At 38.2% G+C, this 26288-nt stretch overlaps 2 protein-coding genes and 1 long non-coding RNA gene across 4 annotated transcripts in view; 2 read left to right on the plus strand and 1 right to left on the minus strand.

The window, feature by feature from the left end:
* LOC139978589 (uncharacterized) overlaps positions 1-5356 on the plus strand; it is a 35728-nt gene extending 30372 nt beyond the window's left edge. The window contains exons 2-4 of the mRNA XM_071988931.1: positions 2258-2593; positions 2830-3038; positions 4834-5356. Coding sequence (XP_071845032.1) covers positions 2258-2593; positions 2830-3038; positions 4834-4956 — 668 coding nt within the window. The 3' untranslated portion in view covers positions 4957-5356. The remainder of the gene's footprint in view (positions 1-2257; positions 2594-2829; positions 3039-4833) is intronic.
* A 147-nt stretch (positions 5357-5503) lies between these two features.
* Positions 5504-26288, minus strand: LOC139978595 (uncharacterized). The gene is made up of 2 exons (XR_011796982.1): positions 25555-26288; positions 5504-6901 (listed from the first exon to the last, which is right to left on the minus strand). It is a non-coding gene; the product is annotated as an uncharacterized lncRNA (long non-coding RNA).
* Positions 15052-25527, plus strand: LOC139978583 (uncharacterized). Of its 2 annotated transcripts, XM_071988923.1 has the most exons (6): positions 15052-15236; positions 15286-15422; positions 17019-17354; positions 17815-18011; positions 20521-20616; positions 23531-25526. In XM_071988923.1, exons 2-6 carry the CDS (start codon positions 15296-15298, stop codon positions 23651-23653), a joined length of 879 nt encoding a protein of 292 aa, XP_071845024.1. In that variant the 5' UTR covers positions 15052-15236; positions 15286-15295; the 3' UTR covers positions 23654-25526. The 2 variants fall into 2 exon arrangements, with proteins under 2 accessions (XP_071845024.1, XP_071845025.1); XM_071988924.1 differs by lacking the exon at positions 20521-20616 and having other exon boundaries at positions 15052-15422; positions 23531-25527.

Here is a 26288-nt window from a genome sequence, read left to right on the forward strand (position 1 = left end):
AGCTGCTTCGTCTAAATGTTTCTAAAGCTTCTGGACCGGATGCAATCCATCCGTATTTGTTGAACACTTTTGCACACTATTTCTGCGTTCCACTCTCGTTGATTTTTAGTAAATTTATGGATGAAGGTTATGTTCCTAGGGACTGGAGATGTGCTAATATTACTCCAATTTTCAAGAAGGGTGATAAGACTAAGCCCTGTAATTATAGGCCCGTTAGTCTCACTAGTGTAGTTTGCAAGGTCATGGAGTCTATTGTTAAAAAGTCTTTGGTCTGTCACTTCAGCAGTCAGTCTTTGATCAGAGAGTCTCAGCATGGCTTTTGTCAAAAAAGGTCTTGACTCACTATTATCCTTGAGTTTATGGAAGATGTAACAAACTCACTAAATAGGCAGAGGTCTGTAGATGTTGTGTTCCTGGATTTCCAGAAGGCCTTTGATAAAGTTCCCCACCAGCGTCTTTTACTTAGGCTGAAGAGCATGGGTGTCATAGGGAATTTACTGTCTTGGATCGGGAATTGGCTTGGTAATAGGGAACAGAGGGTGGTAATTAATGGCTGTGCTTCTTCTTGGCAAAGCGTTACTAGTGGGATTCCACAAGGGTCTGTATTAGGTCCCCTGTTGTTTGTTGCCTATATAAATGACATCGACGGAGATATTTTGTGTACAGCTAAAAAGTTTGCTAATGACACCAAATTGTATTCTGAGGTCTCTTCCAGAAGCGATTCTGAGAAATTTCAAACGGATTTAGATAAGATTTTTTCCTGGTCAGGGGTGGCAAATGCTTTTTAATATTGATAAATGTAAGGTAATGCACATTGGTAGTAGTAACCAAAAGTTTACACACAATCTAAATGGTGTGGAGTTACAGGAGGTCTATGTTGAAAGAGACCTAGGTATCTACATTGACTCGTCTCTGCAACCTTCCAAACATTGTCTTGAAGCTGCTAAAAGAGGTAATAGGGTTTTAGGTATGATCAAGAGGAACTTCAGTTTTCTGAAAGAGGACATCGTAGTTAGGCTTTATAAGCAGTTGGTTAGGCCTCATCTGGAGTATGCTGTGCAGGCTTGGAACCCTTATTTTGCGAAGGATAAGGAAGTACTTGAAAAGGTCCAGAGGAGAGTTACTAGGATGATTAGTTCCTTAAAGAGGGTTCTTTATTATAGGCGGTTACAACTGTTGCAAGTAGTGTCAATGGGTTTAAGAATGCTTTGGACAAGCACTTTAAGCATTGTAATCGGGTCTGAGTGTTTGTGTCTTCAGTTTTTCCCCTCTCTTTATAGGGTCCTTGATGGGGACTTAAGTGTCCCTCCTGATCCTTTTTTCTACTAAACTATGTTACTTGTTTCCGACCGACGTACCACAAAGAAACCTTAAAGAACAGAAATCGGAATCGGCTCCAACTATAGGCCATTCTCACAAGGAGTATCCCACACACAAACTATTGAAAAGTTAAAATTGCATAACTGCCAAGTAGTCCTTTTAGAGAGAATGACAATGAACTACATAGCAAGCATGAATAGCAGATAAATATTTGACTTTATCAAGTCTCCCACGGGTGGAATTATTTCCGAAAATGACGGGAAAATTAAGATGTAAGGCAGTTTGCTACTCACAAACCATAACGCATACTGGTTATGAATACTAAAAAATTGGCAAACAAATTTCTTGACCATTGAATATGATATGTGGCCTACATTTATACATAACTGAAAAATTTACAGAAGGCGGCCATGTTTTGGGCCCTCACACGACGACAACAAGAAGTTTCTGAAAAACTTGGTTTACCACCGTACAAGCATTATATCCACAACTATTCAGCAAATTTGAACGAACGCGCTAGGAGGAGTAACACTTATTACGTTTTAAGAAAATGGCCCCTCGTGACCTCAAATGAAAAATAAGTACAGGGTACTCAGCTAGAGTTCACACTTACATTTGTTAACATTAGGGAGTGGGAGGGGAGTCGGAGGGGGAGTGGGAGGGGGAGTGGGAGGGGAGGAGGAGTGGGATGGGGTTGGACATATTTTCATATAATGATGTGTTCAGATGAATAAAGCAGTTGGTGGTCAGAATGAAATAAACGCAGATAGCTGGATCCAGTTCAATGTAACTTGGAATCCAAAAACGACACTACTAGTCACAGAAAAGTGTGTTCGAGTCTGTGTCGCAGCAATGACCAATCATTAAATTGTATATGTTAAGTAGTGCAGTAATATATTTAGTCCTATTATGTACTATGTCTTCTACATTCGTATAGATATTCGCATCGTGTCAGATAATCCTCGCGAGGGACACGTAGAAGTTTTCTTAGAGGATGAGTGGGGAACTATTTCCACAATCGAATTTGATGAGGCTTCAACCACGGTGGTATGTAGACAACAAGGATTTCACGGTCCAGCAGAATCGATTAAATCCACAGAGCATCTTGGGCCCCTCAACTCACCGGAATGGAACATTAAGTGTCCTAAGGAGGCAGAGTCAATCCTTGACTGTGACAGAAGTAAAAGGAAGGGCATTGACATAGACTTGTCCTACTCGTCCCTGACAATTAATTCCTGGAAGCATGATAATGACCTTGGGGTCATCTGTAAAGGTAAGTCTATATGCAGCCGCTGCTGAATGACGAATGCTCTGGGAATACGTTAGAGGACTATTACCATATTGAAGTTAGTATTAACAAAATCTTACATGATAACATTATCTCCTTAAATATATATATATATACATAGCAAATGTGTTTATTTCTACTTTGTCAGAATGTCAATTAAGTACATCGAGATTTATTTTTCATAATAATGCGTGGATGTTTTCTTTGCATTTTTCGTTTAGGATTAGAAGAAGGTTTCCCCTCGTGGATGTATTTAGTCTTCGATGTGGCTTTATCCTTGCTCCTATTTGTCTTCATACTCGTGTTTGCTTATTTGGCCTACTACTGCGCTAAGGGAGGAAAGACGATTCCGTCCACCAAACTACCCCCTGGCTCCAACTCCAACCCTACTTACTGCGAGACCTATGTCACCCCAATCGAAACCACACAGGTAAGATAGAATTTCGTCTGAACGTAAAGATAGGAATTTGTTTTCTTTTCAAAATGGTGATTTGTCTGAAGAAGAAACAAGGAGTGTTCCAATCTTAAGATAATAATCTAGCTAATTTCCGCTCCTAAAGTGATTAATTATTCGACCGTATTCCACTTCCTGGTGTGTTGTTCTTTATTTACTATATATCTGTCATACCACTTGCTACACATTAATTTCTTAGTTACGGCTTGGCTTGCCTATAAAGAATGGTTATTCTGTGTAAATTGTCAGATTCAAATCACCAGGGGTGCATTCTGTACAGTCATAACACTTTGGTCATTCGCCCTCAAAAAAAGTTATACAAAACCAATTTATACGCATTCACATACCAGTGAATCACTGTGGTCGAGTGGTACGGACTTCGGTTCGTGACCTAAGATCGGGGGTTCGATTCCTACCTTCGTCTGATATGTCCCAAATGGACGAATCCGGTAGTAAAGTGGATTTTTTTTGGCGGTTTCCTGTGCACTAAACATGCATGATTCATTCACTGTTTGGATCTCTGACAGTTGATGGCGCGAGCGAGTGGGTGTAGGTGACAAGGTCCACCTCTTCAGCTCCGCTCCATTCAGATCGTCGAGGCAAGAAATTAGATTTGCATCGGTTTGCAAACAAACTCTTTTCCCCAGTTCAACCAATACCAACCCCTTCCCACTGCCCCCACTTTGCTTCTCCACAAATGTCTCCCACAATGATTTGACCAAATTTGGACGAAAGGATGTTTTATTAACGGCATCAGATCTGGTGTGCGTATGCCTCTGTGAGGCCTACTGAGCTTCCTTGTTAAATGACGTCATTCAGTCAAGGGTTCACAGTGGAATAAGGTGACCATAGTTTTTTTCCAGGAGATCCGGGGACATGTGGACATCAAGGGTTAATATACATACACTGTACTTTGAAAAAAAAGGCATTTTGATGGCCACTCAGTATTTTGGTTGTCTAGGTTTCCAAAATTGCTCCAATGTTAATTACAGGCTATGAAATTATTCAGCGATCTGGGTTGCCTAGCTTTATCTGTGAGTCATGCATGAGATGTATGTATGTAGCCTAGTTGTAAACAGTCACAGCTCAGTCTAAGTTCAAGCTGAGGAGGCCAATCAAGGAAACTTGAAATATCCATGGTATTTCAAAAAACTTCATGGATATTCCAGGGAAGACACATAAATGCGGGGGCAATTCCGTGGACACTCCGGGGATGACGCATGAAATATGGGGACTGTCCCCAGATATCGGGACGTCTGGTCAGATAGAAGTTCATTAAACTAACTTTAGCTTTCACAAAACTTACATAAATGTTTCTTGCCATGTTCGAAAACTGCAGACTTCAAATTGTGTTGCAAACTTCTCTTTAACCATAAGAACAGTGGACTGCAAGTTTTGATTGACCTTTGCCGTTGACGTTTTAGGGTCAACCGTCAGAGGTCATTAAACCCAGAACTTTGGGTTTTTATTTAAAAAAAAAACCCCACTTATTTCGTCTAAGTTATCATACTTTTAATTTCTACATTGTATTACATTTCCAAGATCAGTTGAGTTTCAAAGTTAACAAAGAAACTGTGTAGCAAGCTGCTCTTAAACTGTAAAGGTCTTGCACTTCAAACTTGGTTGGTGGTAAATAGGACATAGTAATGACTTCGTACCGTCTTTGGTCAAAGTAATGGCATAAGACCAAAATTCGTAGATGAAACCTGCAAATCCCTAAATCGCATCATTGTTAATGTTAATCACAATATTTTTTCTTCTTCCATTTTAGCATGAGTACTCCAGGCGTGTGGTGGTAGAAGAAAGGGTATCGGGGGAAGCAGAAGACATCAAGATGAAGGACATGACGATTGTAGAAGATAAAGAGGGTTATACCTACGCTACTTGTGAATAAAGACAAACCAAAATGGTGGACTACCTGTAAAACATAGCCACCTTGTTTTGCCATATCTAGTTGGAATGGATATAGTCCATTGTATTGCATAGGGTTAGTCTATGATGATATATGTTGTGAAACGGGTTTTTAAAAATATTTTTTATAGCTTGCTAAGTGTCAGTCACATTTGGATATGACCTACGACCGCATAAGAGGTGTTACTTTCTATTGTAGCTATGAACATTAAACTAGCCTTTGGTCAACAACATTTGCCTAAAGCTGAAGAAGCTAAAGAGGAGGCAAAACTTTCAATTGGCCATCTTTAGTAGTAATAGTAAACTGAATCTATTATCAGCTGACTATTGGTGCATGAATAGCCACTTGACGGCATTTATATAAACCACTATATTTCCTTGTTTTAATGGAGGGAAAGTAGAATCTGTTATTATCAAGTTTTGGTATTTAAACGCAACAGGTTGATTTAAAGGAATTGTCTGGTGGAAATTTTGATACATTATCCTTGTAGTTATTATTTTCTTTCTTTCTAACCATTTGAAAATTGTCCCCATTCGACATTTTCTTCTTGTAGAAATCTGGTTTTCAAATAGTTTCTCACCAAAAGCACCGTTTGTTCGAACGCATCAATTTGGTGATTGACGTAGTGCAGGCAAATAGGCAAAACGAGCGACTTGAAGTTAGCACTCCTATTTCCGCTGCAAATATACTCTCGTGTGTACACGCACAGGTGATTGCCTATTATCAATACGTTCATATGGCGAACGTATACAGCGTACTATACCATGCCCAGTTGGTATACGTACGTAGCGTTGCACATACTACACTCTCGCACTTAAACCACAGTACATAAACTGTTCTTTGAAATCGCTGAGATAAAATTCAACTTTACAGTAAAAGGAAACTTGAAAAGTATTCGGAACATCAAAATAACTTGGCGGAACCACTTGGCGGAATCGATGTCAGGGCAGAACGTAGTACTGAGAAGCTTAGGCTTCGCAGAACTGTCCGATTGTAAACGTTAGAGCAGCCTACATGCGAACATTCTTCGCATTGGAGCTGAACATCGCAATGTAAACAACGAAGAGTCTGCTGTTCAAACTTATCATGTGTTGCACAAAGACCACGAAACCACTGATCTACTACATATATGGCGGCTTAAGAAGTTTTTAAAAGCATATCTAATTTATAAGAAATTTCACCAACAATTAAGGAAGAAATTAAGCTTAATACAAACGCGCTTTTTGCTGTGATTACTGTAGGTACTGTATGGAGCGTGGGTTATGTCGCTAATAATTTATCGTTTTTATAAGGTAAATTCTTAGAGCTACCAGACATTCCTTTTAAGCCTAACAAAGAGAGGGTTCTAGTTTTACTCAGATATGACTAAAACAAATATGTGATATACTGCTTTTTATCAGATACGTTCGTCGTGTTTTACCGAGGGTGCCGTGCAGGTGTTCTTTTCTCTCGGGTTTCTTTCAAGTCAGCTTTATAATTAGTTACGTTTATCGGTCACCGGCTCTTGTCAAATATAACTTTTCTTTATGCTTTTTTTTATATCCAAGAAACATAAGCGTATTTTAAATAACAACTAATGAATGTTTCCATTAATTTCTATAAAAGACACTTTTCTTGGGGGTTTACGAGTATTAATCATGCAATTCACAAATCTCGAATTTTCAAACTTATCGATATTGCCTTTGTTATTTAGAATCCAACTTGCAGACTAACGGTACACAGTATAGTCAAAACAAGGAACAAATTGGTTAGAGGATCTAAATATTGAATTGAATTTCCATTTACTACAATCAACTCAACAAGCTACTGGTTTAAAAAAAAAATCATTAATATTCTTTCGTGCGAGTTTATTGACCGTTTTAGTTTAACTTCTGAGATTTGAAATTAACGTGCGCTCCTTTGAATAATATTGTTAGATTGTTTTTGCCTGAAGTATATTGCACAGCATGTTTTTGGTGAAATTGTCAAAAAAAAATACATGGGAAAGTAAGGTAAAATTGCTGTATTATAGTATTTGATAAGCTACTTACAATAGAAAATGACTATATTGACAATAGAAAGAATATTAAATATATGTTTATTGATACAAGGACATAGTCTGCCTTTCTTTCTATTGTTTATTCCAAATGTAGCCAAATTGGAGTACTACAAAGGTTTTTTGATTACTTGTGTATAAGCTTAACGTTAGAGGGTAGATGCATAAGCTGTATTCTCCATTGAATTGATTCTAACCACACAATGACATCTACCTATTCCCTATATATCGGAATGCAATTGCGATGACCAGGGAAATCAACGTTAATGCTACAACTTAGATGTTTAAAAGGAACGTCATATATAACATAGGATTTACAAATAAAATAGAACTGTTAGCAAACCGCTTATCCACTAAAGAGCCTGTGTAGGAGAATGTGTAAAAGTAAGTTGGATCTTCTTCAAAGGCTAAATGACAAGTAACAGTAACAGAAGGGACAAAAACACGCACAGAATACAGACAGTTAATGAGCATGGTGAACACAAGGAGATAGATGTAAGGGGATTAGTAGACAAGAGATGGAGAGAAGAAAGAAAGAAACCAAAAAGGGAAGAGGAGAGGTGGGAGATGAACAGTGGAGCCACAAAGAGTGGATAAAGGGATGGGGGGGGGGTAGGGAAATAAACTGGAGAAGGACAAAGACAGAAAGGTGTGGAGAAAAAAGGGTGGAAGAGAGCTATGAGAAGAGGAGTGATGGGGGGGGGGGGGGAACAAGGGGAGAAGGAAGGGGGTCAGAAGAAAAGTTAGTCATGTCCTTCCTGAGTGTTGAGCCCAAGGAGTTGAATGGTGCGCAGGCGTTGCATCCACAGCCTCTCTGTACTGATTCGTACTAGGTCAGGACGGCTACCTAAGGATTCAATCCCCTGTAGGGACATGTTATTAATGGTATGGTTGGGAAGGTTAAAGTGTTCTCCAACTGTGGTCTCAGTCTTCATGGTGTTTACTGTGGATATGTGACCATAGAATCGCTTCTTGAGGGTGGTTTTGGTTTCACCATCATACTGGATGCCGAAAACTCTACAAGAGATCAGATATATGACATTAGTGGTTGTGCAAGTGATGTGACCCTTGGTCTTGTGTGTGAGTTGCATGCTGTGGCTGGTGATGGAATTGGATTCAACAATGTGGTTGCTGCAGATGATGCATCTCGAAGTACGATCACATTTGAAAGTACCACGCTGAATGGGTACTGAGCATGCGTTCTTCAAGGCTAGACATGAACAGGGAAGCAAAGGAAGGAGGCATCCTGGTACCCATGGCAGTCCCGTGTCTTTGAAGGTAATGCTTGTCCATGAACGCATCTTCTCGATCATAGCAAACCATGTAACCAATAAAGATATATGTTGATGAGTTGTGCAAAATTGATTGTTTCTCAGTTTAAATGAGTCTAATAATGTTCATAATAAATAAAAACAAAAATTTCCTAACTCGCCTTATTTTCGATTTCATATACCTACGGACATTGGCTTGTACGTAATGAAAGATGTGGACGAAGGAACGAAGGGGGGGGGGGGGATGAGTAATTTCTCCGACTGATTTAAGGATAGGATGTGAACCATTATGTAAGAGCCAGTGAAGAGTCAGGGGTTATATGAGGGTGTGACCGTGGCGTCACTGAAGGTGACGCCCATGTAGACGAGCTGGGAATCTTTCAGTCTGTAATTCGCAAGGTTTTGCCAATAAATACTCATAATTTCTACGTTGTGCACAGTGTAGCAAAATCACGTGACCTGAAGCATTTGTCTAGACATCCATTCAGTCTTGAGGGTTGCAGGTGGGCGCAATGTTTCATGGACACCACAACGAGGTGCACTCGCAAAAGATCGTCGAGATGTATAAAAAATAGTGAAGCTTAGATTTGTTAGGAATGCATTTCTTTGTTCAGTAGTACCCTTGTGCCGAATGAGTTATTAACTTGTAATTTGTGGAGGCATGTTTGGCATTGGAACTCGGGAAACTTGTGAAAAAGATGTGAATTGCCTTGTTTTGAACTTAGAACTCAGAAAAGTCAAACGCAAACAAGAACACAATCGGTGGTTGACCTACGAAGATATAACAAATAATGGAGGGAGGGGGGGGGCGGGGGAGCTGGCGGGGGTTAGTGCAAAACGTTGAACAGATTGGCTATCTTTGAAAAACGAAGGTTACTTTCGTTCATGCTAACTGAACTAGATGACACTGAAAATTTCAACGATTTATCTAAAAATGTGCACACTTTCACAACTTTCTCAACTTTCACCTTTTTCCTCAGAGTTTGGATTTGTCTGAAAATTCTGACTTTTGCTTTCGAATTGTCAAACTTTAATACCGAAGTTTCTGCGTTTTATCTAAAGTTTGACTATTTCAACTTTTTTACTAGTTATTTCAAACGTTCGACTTATGCTATCGTACGTAAGTTGAGCAGCATTTCATGCATTAACATCGTTAACGATCATCCTTTATTATTGGTTTGAAGTCGTCAGTATCATATAGTACTGAATATACATATAGATATCACAAAGAAACCAACATTCTTTTTTCTGTGCGCTACAATTAATAGCAATCGTTGTAGCTTAACGATATCTCTTCATTATTCTTCTACTTGCTTTGAAGTCATCAATAGCATTGCAGTGTAAGTCTATTGTACATTTAGATCTTTCAAAGAGAACATTACTCGCTTCCAGTGTGTTGCGATGTAATAAACATTGCAACATTATTGTGCACTTAAGAATACTCATCCATTGTGCTAATGTCAGTAACGTTGTTTGCAAGGAATGTTTGTTGAAAGTACGGGAATGTATTGCGATGAATACACATTGTGCAACCGTCACGATAAATTTAATTTATTTGGGAAGTAGGCTACCTAGTCATTGGGCTCAGTGGTAGAGATGTGGACTGGTAACCAGGTGTTCCGAGCTCGAATCCATCTGAAGTTACGTATATTTATAACAGTAGACGTGGTGGCCGGTGCAATACGGGGTAGATGAAAAACTATTGCTCTGCCGGTCGCTTGAGTCGTGCTATATGGTTCAAGTCAAACTGGGATTCGTAACGCTCTGGTGGTAGTATGACACAATTTGTGGCCTAGGATCCCGTTTTCATTTCTCCTTTGGTGGCGCAGAAAACCCGGACGGATGCGCAGAGGGTTGGTCTAGGTGGCGTGCGTGAATTCTTGATTATGACCAGGGGTTGAAACACTCTTTTCGACCGGCATCTGTGAAGCCACCTTCCACTGAATATGTCGCCCGGTGAGTCACTATTCTCCTAAAACGGAATATATGTATGCATTTAAGAGACATATTAACATTTTCTATTAAAATAGCGTTGTGTTTTAAACTAGCGCCCTTTTTTCACAAAGTGTTCTGTATCTCTACTTGGTTTGTTTGTTACAGCAAAGTTGACATACTGTAGGTGGACTCAATTCAATCATTTATTGTTGGCCAAGCAAAAACAATAAAACATTCATGGGGTTGAACAGGCCCGGAGTCTCCAGCAACCTTAGCCAAAAAATAATTTATTCGACATATATACGCTTGTGAAACATACGCTAGTTAAATTAGATAACACGAGGGGACACCCTCATCGCCATCCCTCTTTCCACCCCAAGAGAGAGCTTCGTTCAATATAATAATTCAAATTTAAAGATTGCTGTACTGTACTATTAGAGTTGACTGTATCAATCCATAGAATACATGGAGTTAAACGTTCAGAGAGATTCTTTATCTTCTTCTACAATATTCAAAGTTGAACAGCAAAACTATCTGTTGATCATTTTAATGCATTGTTTGAAGATTTTTCAACTAAGTGTGCTGTCGACCTGTGTTTGTGCACGTCGGTCTTCAAAAATGGATATTGACGAATTTCACTGACTTCTGGTTGCCGTTGCAATCTACAAGTCAATGAGTTTACATTCAGATGAACAATGAAAGCTTTGACTGTTCGTTTCCTGTTCATTTTCTATTATGTCATCTTGTTTCGACGTGTACGACAGGTTATCTTTGCTAGGATTACTCCAATTCACACTGTGAAATGATTTTCAGTAACACTTTTCTATCTGGCTATATCCCTAAATACATTACCAAGTCATGCTATTTTATCAAAACATTACTAGGAAAGTTGAACTTACAATTCTTTCCCAAAAAACAATAGAAGATGCAGAAGTGTTATGCACAGTACTTGACAGATAAAAACTCGCGATAATATGATGGGTAAGGTTGTTATGATAAATCTAATATGGTTCCAATCAGAGAGTTGTCCATAATAACTCCCTGTTTCAATCATCAAGTATTACTTGGCCTGATAAAAGTCACGCAAGCTTACAAAGCAACGAAAATCGCATATTAATCATTGAGTGACAATTTTTAGTAGAGCCTATGCAGTACACTTTGATGCAGTGGCGTAGGAAGGTACTTTTGAGTGGGGGGGGGGGCTGAAGACTGATGACCGGCCTGGGGGAGGGGTCTAAGGGGAGGGGATGTCCCCCTCCCCTTTGGAATTTTTTTGCATTTCCAGGTGGCCTCAGATGCAATTTGGTGCAATATAGCACACTTCAACACCCACTCCATTTTGTAAAGAATTTTGCATTTTCAAATGAGATTTTTTTCTCATTTGGAAATGAAAGAGGGGTTTTCTGACTTGCGTAGCGGGGGGGGGGGCGGAACGATACTTCCGCCCCCCATATTTTTCACTTGGGGGCTGGCGCCCCCCCCCCCCCCCCAGCCCCCCCGGTTCCTACGCCCTTGCTTTGATGATATACTGACACTCTAGACAGGAGAAAGTTCCCAAAAAGTTAATTTCTCTTTGAAAAAGATTTTTGAGAATTTTGTTTCATGAAAAACAAAGTCAGTAAGGGGCTTTGCGAATGCAATTGTGATCAGCCCGTTCCGAATCTGGTCTTGTACCCGTAAGAAGAATGCCGATAACATTACACATTCACCCGCTTTATAAGTTTGACCGTATTACGCCCCAACTAACACCATGTCAAATGCATATACGTTCTGCCAGACAAATTTCCCATATCCGTAATTTACAGTTTGGCAAATAAAGGTTAAAACATATGAACGACCTATGCGTGGTTGGACAGTAGTTAACAAATTGTTGTGTAAAACAATCTATTGGACTTGAGCAGGTAACTAATGAGACTATTCGGTTGTCAACCTGTTTGCTGCCACAATCACAAGTCTTGACAGTGATCTGAAAAGAATAAACAAGGACAGTAATGACAAATCAAACAGATTTAAGTTCCTTTCACATAATAAATCGGTCAATGAATATCATCGTCTTTTATTTCAAAAAGATTACAAAAGTTCAATTCTTTGATTGAGAAGCTCTAGAGAATGAGCTGTCGCCCTAAAATGAAGTCAAACCTATTAAATTGTTTTCTTCATAACATTTGTTGTGAATGAAGTAAAATGAGTAAAAATAAAAAATACGGTAAGATACATTACAAAACAATAAAACACTAATGAGTGATTTTTTCTGGATAAATATTTACTCTCTGGCACAGTAGGAACTTCCAGATGACGTGTAAGAACCAATGGTAGATGCATTTTGGGATACATCCGTGGAGGTAACACCGTGCCCTGAAGACCTCAAACCAGCGTACCATCACATGTTCTTAATATAAGTTGTCTTTAGACACATTGACTTAGACTGTATCAATTCAGAAAGAAATTTATTTCTGACCCGCTTGCAGTAAGCTTTCAAGAAAATTGCAATACAACAATTGATTTAATTTGAAGACTCAACGGCTCTTCAAAGAGATGGATTAAAATAAAAGTGGTTATTATTCAGAAATCAGATATCATTTAATAGTATGGAAACGAGATGTCCAAATTCATATAATTGCAATGGTCCATAGGACATATGCATATTATATAAAGGTATCGCGTAGGATATGCTTATATGTAAAAGTATCAGAGTAAGTAAGTGCTAGCACGTCACATGCAACTCTCCAGTCTTGGTACAGTTTCTTATGATGTAGTGAAACGGCAAGATTTATACATGTTGCTCATTTATACATTGTTAATGGTTTGCTTCCATTATGGCGAAACAATGAAACACTTCAGTGTGGAATTGATTGCATTGGTTAATTACGTAACACCGATCCATTGACTCACCAAGAATTGGCAAATCTAATAAATCTACAAAATAAATGATTTGATAAATATATCCACTGCAACATTTGGTCAATATAGTTTACAACGAGGGCACATCCATCGTCTGCCAAAGCTTTGGCACTCATACATCATGCGTAGACAGTGTGGTTACAATTACATACCGCGTTTATATTTTGTGATGTCACATAATTCTTGAACATCTGATGACATACATTCTAAATTTACGTCTTTTCTTGTGTCCAGTAATTCAACCCTAGAAGAAGGGAGTTGCTATCCTGGATGAAACAAGTCAAATGTTACGTCATGTATATGTAATTAAATTTCGGACAGTGTAAACTGTGCCTAGTCTTAAAAAGGGGGTGAAATGGAAAAATTTATATTAATCATCGTTTTTTATACACTCGTAGCTTTCCAGTGATACCCAATTTGTGTCAAGCAAAGCTTGCATCCTCGAGGAATAAACGATCGAACATTCGAGGGTAATAAAACCTTTCTAAATATTGTTGTATATACGGCAATGCGGCGTGACGTCAGTCGAGGAACTCAGCTCACTTCCAGAACACTATGTTTACATTCTTAAACGTCTAAGAACACACAACGTTACTCTGTTAGAGTGCTATGAGATTTGCAGTTTTGTTTTTACGTAAATTTATCTCGTAACTGTTAAATATGCCGTGCCGATGTGTGGTCCCAGGTTGCTCCACCACAAGTAAAGACGGAATTAAAGTGCACGCTTTTCCAAAAGATGACAGAAATCGAAGAATTTGGACACGACTCGTTCAAAACACTACACATAAACAATGTCACGAGTGCCTGTGGGCCTAAACTATTGTCAAATTACTTGCTATGACCATAGCTTAGGCCTCCTTGATGCAGTAAATGACGATTTTTTTTGGGTTACCTAATATTTTAATCAATACTACATCTGCAATTTTTCTTTTGTGGTAAAACTGGCCTTGTGTTATGATTTTACGTAACAGTTTGATGATACAATTACATTGGCTAGCCTGTTATACAACGTCTATTAGTTAGGTCTAGACCCCATGTTACCACGACTAGTACTATAGGATTGCACTTGCACAGAATATCACACTTTCCTTGCACTGTAAGTAAAAAAAATCTAGAAACTTCGCTACGAAGTTAAGTAGCAGGATCATTTTAAATTATAAATCATATTATGGTCTTAATAACGGTGGTTTTGTTTGTGCTCAACCGACCAGTTTCAGGATAGCCCAACCGTCCTGCTCGGTGACTTCGTTCGGCAGCGACGCGTCTCGGCCATCGGGATCGTTTTACAATTCTTCTGCAAGGGGCCCAATTGATATGGAAAAACACCGATATCTTCATCACCCTCGAAAACTATTTTTTCATCTTCTTCTTCAAGAAAATCATTTTCGACAAAGCTTGACGAAGTTTCTGAGAAGTTATTCCCATTTCCTCGGAATCGGAAGATTCGAGAAAACACATGTTCAATTGATGAGCAAAGTGTTGTGGTTACATGTAGTAAACTGTATGACGCCGTATCGGTAAAAAACGGGGAATCGGCTTTGGCTGAAATGGTTTCTTTGATGACGTCATATGAACTGCGTTGGGCCGCTTTGAATTGTGTATGAGTGGCAGCTCGAGAGGTCTCTAGGGAATACTTTGACAGCAAATTGCTGGCGTTTGAAGCCGCATTTACGGAAAGTTGTGCATGGGTGGTGTTATAATTATGTAGAAAAAACAATTCCAAGACATGAAAACCCACCACTTCATAACCTCTTTAATGAAGCGTTCACGAAAATTAACCATTTTACAGCAGACATAGACATCTTGTAGAGACAATCTCTTGGATGTTCTGTTCCTCTTTGTGTCACATTTGAATGTTGAACTAAGACCAATTGGCTAAATACAATAGGAGTTTCAGGTACTGCTATGTATAATACTAGTTGGAATGTACTGCTCAGTCGAGATACATCCTGCTTCCCGTATGTGTTACAGTGACGCATCACATAGAAGAACTTAGCTTACTACACAAAAACCGTCTAATTCATTCGTCACTTCAAACAGTGATAGACGTGAAGCGACAACCTTAATATCCTCCCGGTTGAAGTCAAAAGCGATAAGCACACTGATCAAGACGGCTAAACCATTACATTCATGATTATACCAGTTCAGCTATAGTTGACCTCCTGTAGTCTGCTTTTCAATGAATATGGTGGACGTAATGACTCTGAATTCAGTTCCTAAATCGATGTTAGCCATGTTCTCTTATAGACTCATTGGTATCTTTCTTGTTACTGTTTGCGTTTGCCAAGCTCAAGTTATTGACGGAGGTAAGTTGACACTTTTTTCCCCCTTTCCTTTTAAATTAAAATTATTTGTAGAACTGGAATATCAACAGTGAGCACTTAAGCACGTTAAACAGATCACTTTTCGGCCTTTTGATTAAGATCATGTGTAGTATATGTTCCCCTTTTAGTGGAATCGTGATACACACCCGTAAAGATGATCACACAGTCACAGTCTCGTTGCAAGGGGACTATAGGGTTGAGAGCGGATCAGTCGTTTAGTAGTTTGGTTGTTCGTATACCAGGTTCTTTCCCGGGTGACTTTTCTTAAAAAGTTAAACAGATCACTAGTAACTGCATGTGTTGAATATGTTCCCCTTGAATGGGAATCGTGATACACATCCTGACGATGATCTCACAGTCTCGATGTAAGGGGACTATAGGGGCGGATCAGTCGTTCCGTTGTCTGGTTATGGTGCCCAGGTTCTTTCCTGGGTGACTTTTCTAAAAAACGTACACATTAAGCTGTTGTGGTACTCATTCGTAATTACACAGAATAAGTTTATAATGTAAGTACATAATTAGTCAACATTGATCTGATAACAGTAGAATCGTTTACAGGAGAGGAGCTGTTCTTTAATTGAATTCTAATGACGTGATTTTACCGTTCGAACGTCAAAAAAAAAAAAAACGTCGCACCGTTTCCCCCCCCCCCTTAAAAACTGCAGTTCAATTGCGTCTTATAGCACAGGGCTATAACAGGGGCTACATAGCACATTGACTGTCGGTAATCTACCGTAAAATTACAACACTTTTCTTAACAGTGTAGTTATGTGTATGTGGTGCTTATGATATGTAGCATAAGTCAAAGGTGCAAGAAAGTGAAAGAAAATAAACGAATTCATTTATACAATTTTCATCTTTCAGGAAGTCAAAATTCAAATAAATTCCCCGAATATACCGAACAAAGCGTTCAAAAAGATAAATCAAGGCTTTTATAAAAAGCATCAGTAAATTCATATTATATGTCATCTTTGTTTTAAAAAAGGATTTGGTTATACTTGTAAAAAATTCAAGTGAAATATCTTTCAACTTTGCAGTTACGGCAAGAGCTAGTCACATACAATTAACTAGGTAAACAAGAAGAGACTTTTCAATTATTATTTTATTATTGTATATTATTTTAAATAATACAGGCCTACATGATCGACAAATTCCATCCTCGACTTCTAATAGGTGAGGAGATTCTGCATAATCAATAGCGTTAACTAATCACAATCGTGTATATAAGTAAAGGATACTGAGCTAGAGTTTACACTTTCAGTTTGTAACATATAGGGAGGGGTTAGGGAGGGGTTAGGGAGGGGAGGGGGAGGGGAAATGACATATTTTCATGTACTAATGTGTACAGATACAAAAAGCCACTTGTAGTACTGTCAGATCAGAATGATATAAACGCAGATAGCTGGATCCAGTTCAATCTTACTTGGAATCCAAAATAACACTTTACTAGTCACAGAAAAGTGTGTTCGAGTCTGGCTCGCAGCAATGACCAATCATTAAATTGTATATGATAAGTAGTGCAGTATTTAATACATTCCTGTAATGTTAACATGTACTATGCCTTCTAAATTCGTATAGATATTCGCATCGTGTCAGATAATCCTCGCGAGGGACACGTAGAAGTTTTCTTAGAGGATGAGTGGGGGACTATTTCCACAATCGAATTTGATGAGGCTACAACCACGGTGGTCTGCAGACAACAAGGATTTCAAGGTCCGGCAGAATCGATTAAATCCACAGAGCATCTTGGACCCCTCAGCTCACCCGAATGGAACATTATGTGTTCTGAGGGGGCAGAGTCAATCCTTGACTGTGACAGAAGTAAAAGGGAGGGTAATGACCAAGTCTTGCCCTACATGAACTTTACATTTACTTCCTGGAAGCATGACAATGACCTCGGGGTCATCTGTAAAGGTAAGTGTACGAATAGCCACGTCCCCTTGTCTTCTGAATGAGGAATGCTCTGGGATAAGAAAGAAGATGTATACCATATTGAATTTAGTATTGACAAAATCTTACACGATAACACTATCTTCTTATATATATATATATATATATATATATATATATATATATATATATATATATATTCTAACCCTGGTTACAATATCGAAGTAAATGTATTTGGTTTGAAAATTGGAGGGAGGAGTTCAGTTTCCGTTTCTAGTTTCTATACATCTTGGGGGAATTTATTGAATAAAATATCGCCTTTTATAAACAACTCATAAGACCAATCACATCAAACTGTTCTGCCGACTACATTGCGTATGCTCCGATTCGTTTTCTTTTCTTCTTTGTAAGAATGTCAATTAAGGACATCGAGATTTAATTTTCATTATGATACAGAGATGTTTTCTTTTCATTTTTCTTTTAGTAAAAAAAAGTTCACCGACGAAGATGTTAGTAGTCGATGTGGCATTATCCCTGCTCCTGATTGCTTTCATACTTTTGTTTGCCTATTTGGCCTACTACTGCGCTAAGCGTGGGAAGACGACTCCGTCGACCACTACAACCACCAACCCCGACCCTTCTTCCAACGATGGCTATTTCACCACTATCGACGCCCCAAAGGTAAGATTGAATTTCCTGAACGTAAAGAATGAAATTTCTTTTCTTTTCAAAACTGGTGTGTTTCAATCTTAAAATAAGAATCTTGCTGCTGCGCTCGTAAGTGTATTAATTATTCGACTGTAGTATATATATATATATATATATATATATATATATATATATATATATATATATATATATATATATATGTTATGTATCTTCGTCATGACATCTTATAGATGATTTCATGTTCTAACACTACAGGCTAACAGCTATCAGATAAACGTAAGCCAGGTTTTCACTCATCGAAATAAACATTTATTATTGTTCCAGTGGTGTGCACAAGGGAAGGGGTGGGCGTGCGTGGGTGGGGGGGGGGAGGCGCAGGTTTCCCCAAAATCCATTGTCAGTCGCGGCGAATACGTTTAGTATGGAGATTGTTTTTAACCAAATTCAATAAACTTTTTAGCAAAACCTTGTGTTTAGACTTACTGTTTAGCCAGGGGGGTTCCCCAGACTTCCCCTGTAGGGGACTTGCATTCATCAACCCACCACTACATGCATCATTCGCCTATACGTTCACGCTCCTCCTACCTAAGTCAGAGGACATTTGGCATTCCCTGCTTACAGCTCCCACCTTTTGAATCGGGTGGGCATGTGACTGAATTAATAGGTTGTGTTAGATACTAATTGATAGGCCAGATTATTTCTATAACCAGGTTAATTAATCGAGAAACATCGATCATAAGTTGATTGACCAACTTAATTGATATTTATTAAGGATAACAATGGAGTATGGATGTAAAAGCCTAGCGCCTTTGTTTTAATCGAGCTGTATGGATCGATGATCAAGTATCTCTCATCGTTTTGATATGATAACAGTTAATTTATAACCAAATATGTCGTATTCTCCTTTACTTAAGGAACTGCATAATTTATATTACAGTACATATAGCCTACACCTAAGGCTGCTAATACGTTATTTTAATGAGTGTAGCATAATATTAACAAGCAAAGCACTAGGAGTATTCTGCATTATTTCTATAAGTGACAACACCTATTAACCTTATCGGGTTGTTCCGCTTTAAGCTTGTATGAACACCAAAAAGCTTTCCATCCGCCCAACTTTCACTTTCGGCAATTGACGGACTCCCTGTGCACTAATCATGAATGATTCATTCACTGCTAGGATCTCTCACAGTTTGTGGCGGGAGGGAGTGGATGTAGGTGACAAGGTCCACCCCTTCCCTTATACTCCATTCAGATCGTTGTAGGAAGGAATTACATTTACACATCTTGGAGAATAAAATGCATATTTGCTTTCATCGGTTTGCAAACACACTATTTCCCCAAGTTCATCCAATACCAACCCCTCCTGCTGCCCCACTTTCCTCCTCCATAAATGTGTCCCAATATGATTTGACCAAATTTGGACGAAAGGATGTTTCATTAACGGCATCAGATCTTGTGTGCGTATGCCTCTGTAAGGCCTACTGAGCCTCCTTGTTAATTGACGTCATTCAGTCAAAGGTTAGAAATAGAACAAGGTGACCATAGTTTTTTTTTCCAGGAGATCCGGGGACATGTTGACATCAAGGGTCAGTAACTATACTGTACTTTGAAAGAAAGGCATTTTGATGGTCACTCAGCATTTTGGTTGTCTAGGTTTCCAAAATTGTCCCAAGGTTTATTACAGGCTATGAAAATAATCAGCAATCTGGGATGCCTAGCTTTATCTGTGAGTCATGCATGAAATTTATGTATGTAGCCCAGTTGTAAACAGTCACAGCCCAACTTAAAGTTCAAGCTGAGGAGGCCAAACAAGGAAACTTGATATTATTCATGGAATTTTAAAAATTTCATGGATATTCCAGGGAAGACACATAAATGCAGGGACTGTCCCCGGAAATCGGGTACGTGTGGTCATATAGAAGGTCATTAAAACTTTTTTAGCTTTCACAAAACTTACCAAAATGTTTCTTGCAATGTTGGAAAACTGCAGAACTACATTAAGTTCGCATTACTTATCACAAACCTTATAAAGGTCTCGTGATGAGACTTAAAGTTGTGTTGCAAACTTCTCTTTAACCATAACAACACTGGACTGCACGTATTTGATGGACAATTGCCGATGATGTTTTAGTGTCAAAAGTCAGAGATCAAAGGTCATTAAAACCAAAAAACTGGGTTTTCATTTATTTAACAAACAAAAAACATGAGTAGCATGAACACTCACGGAAACCACTGATTCCGTCTAATTTATCAGACTTTTAATTTCTACATCTTATTACATTTCAAAGGTCAGTGGATTTTCAAAGTTAAATAAGGAAATGTGTAGCAAACAGCTCTTAAACTGCAAAGGTCCTGTACTTTAAACTTGGATGGTGGTAAATAGGACATTGTGTTGGCATCGTACCGTAAATGGCATACGATAAAATTCTTAGATGAGACCTGCAACTCCCTGGATCGCCTAGTTGTTAATGTTTGCTATTTAAAGTTAATCACAATATTTCTTCTTCTTCCTTTTTAGCATGAGTACTCTAGGTGTGTGGTGGTAGAAGAAAGGGCATCGAAGGAAGCAGAAGACATCAAGATGAAGGACATGACGATTGTAGAAGATAAAGAGGTTCATGCATACGCTACTTTTACATAAAGACCAAAATGGCGGACTACCAGTGAAACATATTCAATTCAATTTCAATTCTTTATTTCCAGTATAAATCATTAAAAATTTATAAATAGGAAAATAAATAAAATTATGATAAAGATATAAAATAGTAAATACTAGACAAAACACTGAAAAACAAAATCACAACAATGGTTCTAGAGCACCATGCTGTATGAACATGGACGCCCTATAAACAAAAGAATTCCTATAAAGTTCAATCCTGAATCTGGGAGTTATTGCAGCATTCCTCAAATTGTAGTTTGTCTTATTGCACAGAGAGTTTATTGCACAATGGAGTGGGTGTCCTTCATTTCTTTGGATGTTATTTAGTAGCCTCTCAAATTCCTTCCTAGCAGCCGTATTAACTTTATCTTTAAGTAGGTTATGATTTAATCCAAAGATTCTCTCACAGTATCTCAGGAAACTTAATAATCTTTTCTTATCTTTTATTTGGACAAAGTGATACCAGACCGGGACAGCATATATTATATTTGGCAAGATAGAGGCCTCAAACACCCTTTCCCGTATATGGACAGGAAAGTGAGGAGCAATATACATGAGTGTGGCGACAATGTACCTTCGAAATATGATTTGAAAACGTCAGCTTGTTGTCAATGCAGACTCCTAGATACATTGTACTGGAAGTACGTTCAACGGATGTATTGTGAATAATTGTCCTCTCGTCTCTCTTCTCGATTAAACCCCTGTGCTTAATATTGATGTTTTCGAAAACCATTTCCTTACACTTCTTTTTGTTGAGAAGTAGGTTCTTCTGGTCGCAAGTGCTAACTATACTAGTGATAAAATCCTGATACTCATGCTGATTTTGCTGGTGGGAGCCTTTGGTGATATTGCACGATAAAACAGTGTCATCAGCATATTTAATTACTGAGCAATTAGAATTAGAGCGAATGCAATCTGTATAAATAGTAAACAATAGGGCTGATAGAGGGCCACCTTGTGGAACTCCTACTCTGATTTCAGAAGTTGTTGTATAGCCTTTGTCTACTTTAACTTGTCTCGACCATCCCTGCATGAAATCCCTAAGCCAATGAATGAGCCATGGCTCATCGATGAAGTTACACAGGTCATCTAACATCTAACATCTAGCCATCTAACATATCTAGTTAGAATGGATCTAGTCCTTTGTACTACATAGGGTTAATCTATAATGATATATATGTTACGTTGGGTTGTAATTTTGACCAAATCATGTTACATTCACACATAATATATAGGCATATATATACATATACAAATATATATATATATATATATATATATATATTCATCGTTTAGTTTATCGTTCTTTGACCATTCATGGTTTTAATATATGATAACAGTTAATTTATAAGCATATATGTATAATTTATATTACAGGACATATAGCGTACGAAGCTGCGTATACGTTATATGAGTGTACGTGGCATACTATTAACAGGCACAGCACAAGGAATATTCTTGATTATTTCTGCTACATGTAACAAAACCTATGATCGGGTTGTTTCGTTTTGAGCTTGTATAAACACCAAAAGATTTCCATCCGCCCAACTTTCAATTTCGGGCAATTGGCGGTTTCCTGTGCATTAAACATGCATGATTCATTCACTGTTTGGATCTCTGACAGTTGATGGCGCGAGCGAGTGGGTGTAGGTGACAAGGTCCACCTCTTCAGCTCCGTCCCATTCAGATCGTCGAGGCAAGAAATTAGATTTGCATCGGTTTACAAACAAACTCTTTTCCCCAGTTCAGCCAATACCAACCCCTTCCCACTGCCCCTACTTTGCTTCTCCACAAATGTCTCCCACAAAAGACGAAAGGATGTTTCATTAACGGCATCAGATCTGGTGTGCGTATGCCTCTGTAAGGCCTACTGAGCCTCCTTGTTAAATGACGTCATTCAGTCAAGGGTTCACAGAAGAATAAGGTGACTATAGTTTTTTTCCAGGAGATCCGGGGACATGTGGACATCAAGGGCTAGTATACATACACTGTTCATTGGAAAAAAGGCATTTTGATGGTCACTCAGTAGTTTGATTGTCTGGGTTTCCAAAATTGCTCCAATGTTAATTACAGGCTATGAAATTTTTTAGCGATCTGGGATGCCTAGCTTTATCTGTGAGACATGCATGGAATGTATGTATGTAGCCTAGTTGTAAACAGTCACAGCTCAGCCTAAGTTCAAGCTGAGGAGGCCAATCAAGGAAACTTGAAATTATTCATGGTATTTCAAAAAACTTCATGGATATTCCAGGGAAGACACATAAATACGGGGCAATTCCGTGGACACTCTTAATCCGGGGACGACGCATGAAATATGGGGACTGTCCCCGGAAATCGGGACGTCTGGTCAGATAGAAGTTCAGTAAACTATCTTTAGCTTTCACAAAACTTACACAAATGTTTCTTGCCATGTTGGAAAACTGCAGACTTCAAATTGTGTTGCAAACTTCTCTTTAACCAAAAGAACAGTGGACTGCAAATTTTGATTGACCTTTGCCGTTGACGTTTTAGGGTCAACCGTCAGAGGTCATTAAACCCAGAACTTTGGGTTTTTATTTAAAGAAAACCCACTGATTTCTTGTAAGTTATCATACTTTTAATTTCTACATTGTATTACATTTCCAAGATCAGTTGAGTTTCAAAGTTAACAAAGAAACTGTGTAGCAAACTGCTCTTAAACTGTAAAGGTCTTGCACTTCAAACTTGGTTGGTGGTAAATAGGACATTGCGATGACTTCGTACCGTCTTTGGTCAAAGTAATGGCATAAGACCAAAATTCGTAGATGAAACCTGCAAATCCCTAAATGGCATCATTGTTAATGTTTGCTATTTAAAGTTAATCACAATATTTCTTCTTCTTCCATTTTAGCATGAGTACTCCAGGCGTGTGGTGGTAGAAGAAAGGGCATCGGGGGAAGCAGAAGACATCAAGATGAAGGACATGACGATTGTAGAAGATAAAGACGGTTCTACCTACGCTACTTTTGAATAAAGACAAACCAAAATGGTGGACTACCAGTAAAACATAGCCACCTTGTTTTACCATATCTAGTTGGAATGGATATAGTCCATTGTATTGCATACGGTTAGTCTATAATGATATATGTTGTGAAACGGGTTTTAAAAAAAATTTTTTTTAGCTTGTTAAGTGTCAGTTATATTTGGATATGACCTACGACCGCATAAGAGGTGTTACTTTCTATTGTAGCTATGAACATTAAACTAGCCTTTGGTCAACAACATTTGCCTAAAGCTGAATAAGCTAAAGAGGAGGCAAAACTTTCAATTGGCCATCTTTAGTAGTAATAGTAAACTGAATCTATTATCAGCAGACTATTAGTGCATGAATAGCCACTTGACGGCATTTATATGAACCACTATAGTTCCTTGTTTTAATGGAGGGAAAGTAGAATCTGTTATTATCAAGTTTTGGTATTTAAACGGCCTTTCCGCCTTTCCACTTGACAATTTTGATACATTATCCTTGTAGTTTTTATTTTTTTCTTTCTAACCATTTGAAAATTGTCCCCATTCGACATTTTCTTCTTGTAGAAATCTGGTTTTCCAATAGTTTCTCACCAAAAGCACCGTTTGTTCGAACGCATCAATTTGGTGATTGACGTAGTGCAGGCAAATAGGCAAACTTGAGCGACTTGAAGTTAGCACTCCTATTTCCGCAGCAAATACACTCTCGTGTGTACACGCACAGGTGATTGCCTATTATCAATACGTTCATATCGCGAGCGTATACAGCGTACTATACCATGCCCAGTTGGTATACGTACGTAGCGTTGCACATACTACACTCTCGCACTCAAACCACAGTACATAAACTGTTCTTTGAAATCGCTGAGATAAAATTCACGGATCAACTTTACAGTAAAAGGAAACTTGAAAAGTATTCGGAACACCGAAATAACTTGGCTGAACCACTTGGCGGAATCGATGTCAGGGCAGAACGTAGTACCGAGAAGCTTAGGCTCGCAGAACTGTCCGATTGTAAACGTTAGAGCAGCCTACATGCGAACATTCTTCGCATTGGAGCTGAACATCGCAATGTAAACAACGAAGAGTCTGCTGTTCAAACTTATCTTGTGTTACACAAAGACCACGAAACCACTGATCTACTACATATATATATGGCGGCTTAAGGAGTCTTTAAAAGCATATCTAATTTATAAGAAATTTCACCATCAATTAAGGAAGAAATTAAGCTTAATACAAACGCGCTTTTTGTTGTGATTACTGTAGGTACTGTATGGAACGTGGGTTATGTCGCAATCTGCATTTGCGAAGATGACGTTTCAATGTCAAACGCAAAGTTAGCGTTCTCATACTTCGACAACATGTTTGGAAAATAATTTATCGTTTTTTAAGGTAAATTCTTAGGGCTACCAGACATTCCTTTTAAGCCTAACAAAGAGAGGGTTCTAGTTTTACTCAGATATGACTAAAACAAAGATGTGATATACTGCTTTTTATCAGATACGTTCGTCGTGTTTTACCGAGGGTGCCGTGCAGGTGTTCTTTTCTCTCGGGTTTCTTTCAAGACAGCTTTATATTTAGTTACGTTTATCGGTCACCGGCTCTTGTAAAATATAACCTTTCTTTATGTTTTTTTTATATCCAAGAAACATAAGCGTATTTTAATAACAACTAATGAATGTTTCCATTAATTTCTATAAAAGACACTTTTCTTGGGGGTTTACGAGTATTAATCATGCAATTCACAAATTTCAAATTTTCAAACTGATCGATATTGCCTTTGTTATTAAGAATACAACCTGCAGACTAACGGTACACAGTATAGTCAAAACATGGAACAAATTGGTTATAGGATCTAAATATATTGAATTGAATTTCCATTGAATAATATTGTTAGATTGTTTTTGCCTGAAGTATATTGCACAGCATGTTTTTTGGTGAAATTTTCAAAAAAAAAAAAAAATACATGGGAAAATTAGGTAAAATTGCAGTTTTATAGTATTTGATAAGCTACTTACAATAGAAAATGACTATATTGACAATAGAAAGAATATTAAATATATGTTTATTGATACAAGGACATAGTCTGTCTTTCTTTTTATTGTTTATTCCAAATGTAGCCAAATTGACGCACTACAAAGGTTTTTTGATTACTTGTGTATAAGCTTAACGTTAGAAGGAAGATGCATAAGCTGTATTCTCCATTGAATTGATTCTTACCACCCAATGACATCTACCTATTCCCTAACATCGGAATGCAATTGCGATGACCAGGGAAATCAACGTTAATGCTACAAATTAGATGTTTAACAGGAACGTCATATATAACATAGGATTTAAAAATAAAATAGAACTGTTAGCAAACCGCTTATCCACTAAAGAGCCTGTGTAGGAGAATGTGTAAAAGTAAGTTTGCCTGACGTTTCGATCCTAGCAGGATCTTCTGCAAAGGCTAAATGACAAGTAACAGTAACAGAAGGGACAAAAAACACGCACAGAATACAGACAGTTAATGAGCATGGTGAACACAAGGAGATAGATGTAAGGGGATTAGTAGACAAGGGATGGAGGGAAGAAAGAAAGAAACCAACAAGGGAAGAGGAGAGGTGGGAGATGAACAGTGGAGGGACAAAGAGTGGATA

This window comes from Apostichopus japonicus, chromosome 13, assembly GCF_037975245.1.
Source record: "Apostichopus japonicus isolate 1M-3 chromosome 13, ASM3797524v1, whole genome shotgun sequence".
Lineage (NCBI taxonomy): Eukaryota > Metazoa > Echinodermata > Holothuroidea > Aspidochirotida > Stichopodidae > Apostichopus > Apostichopus japonicus.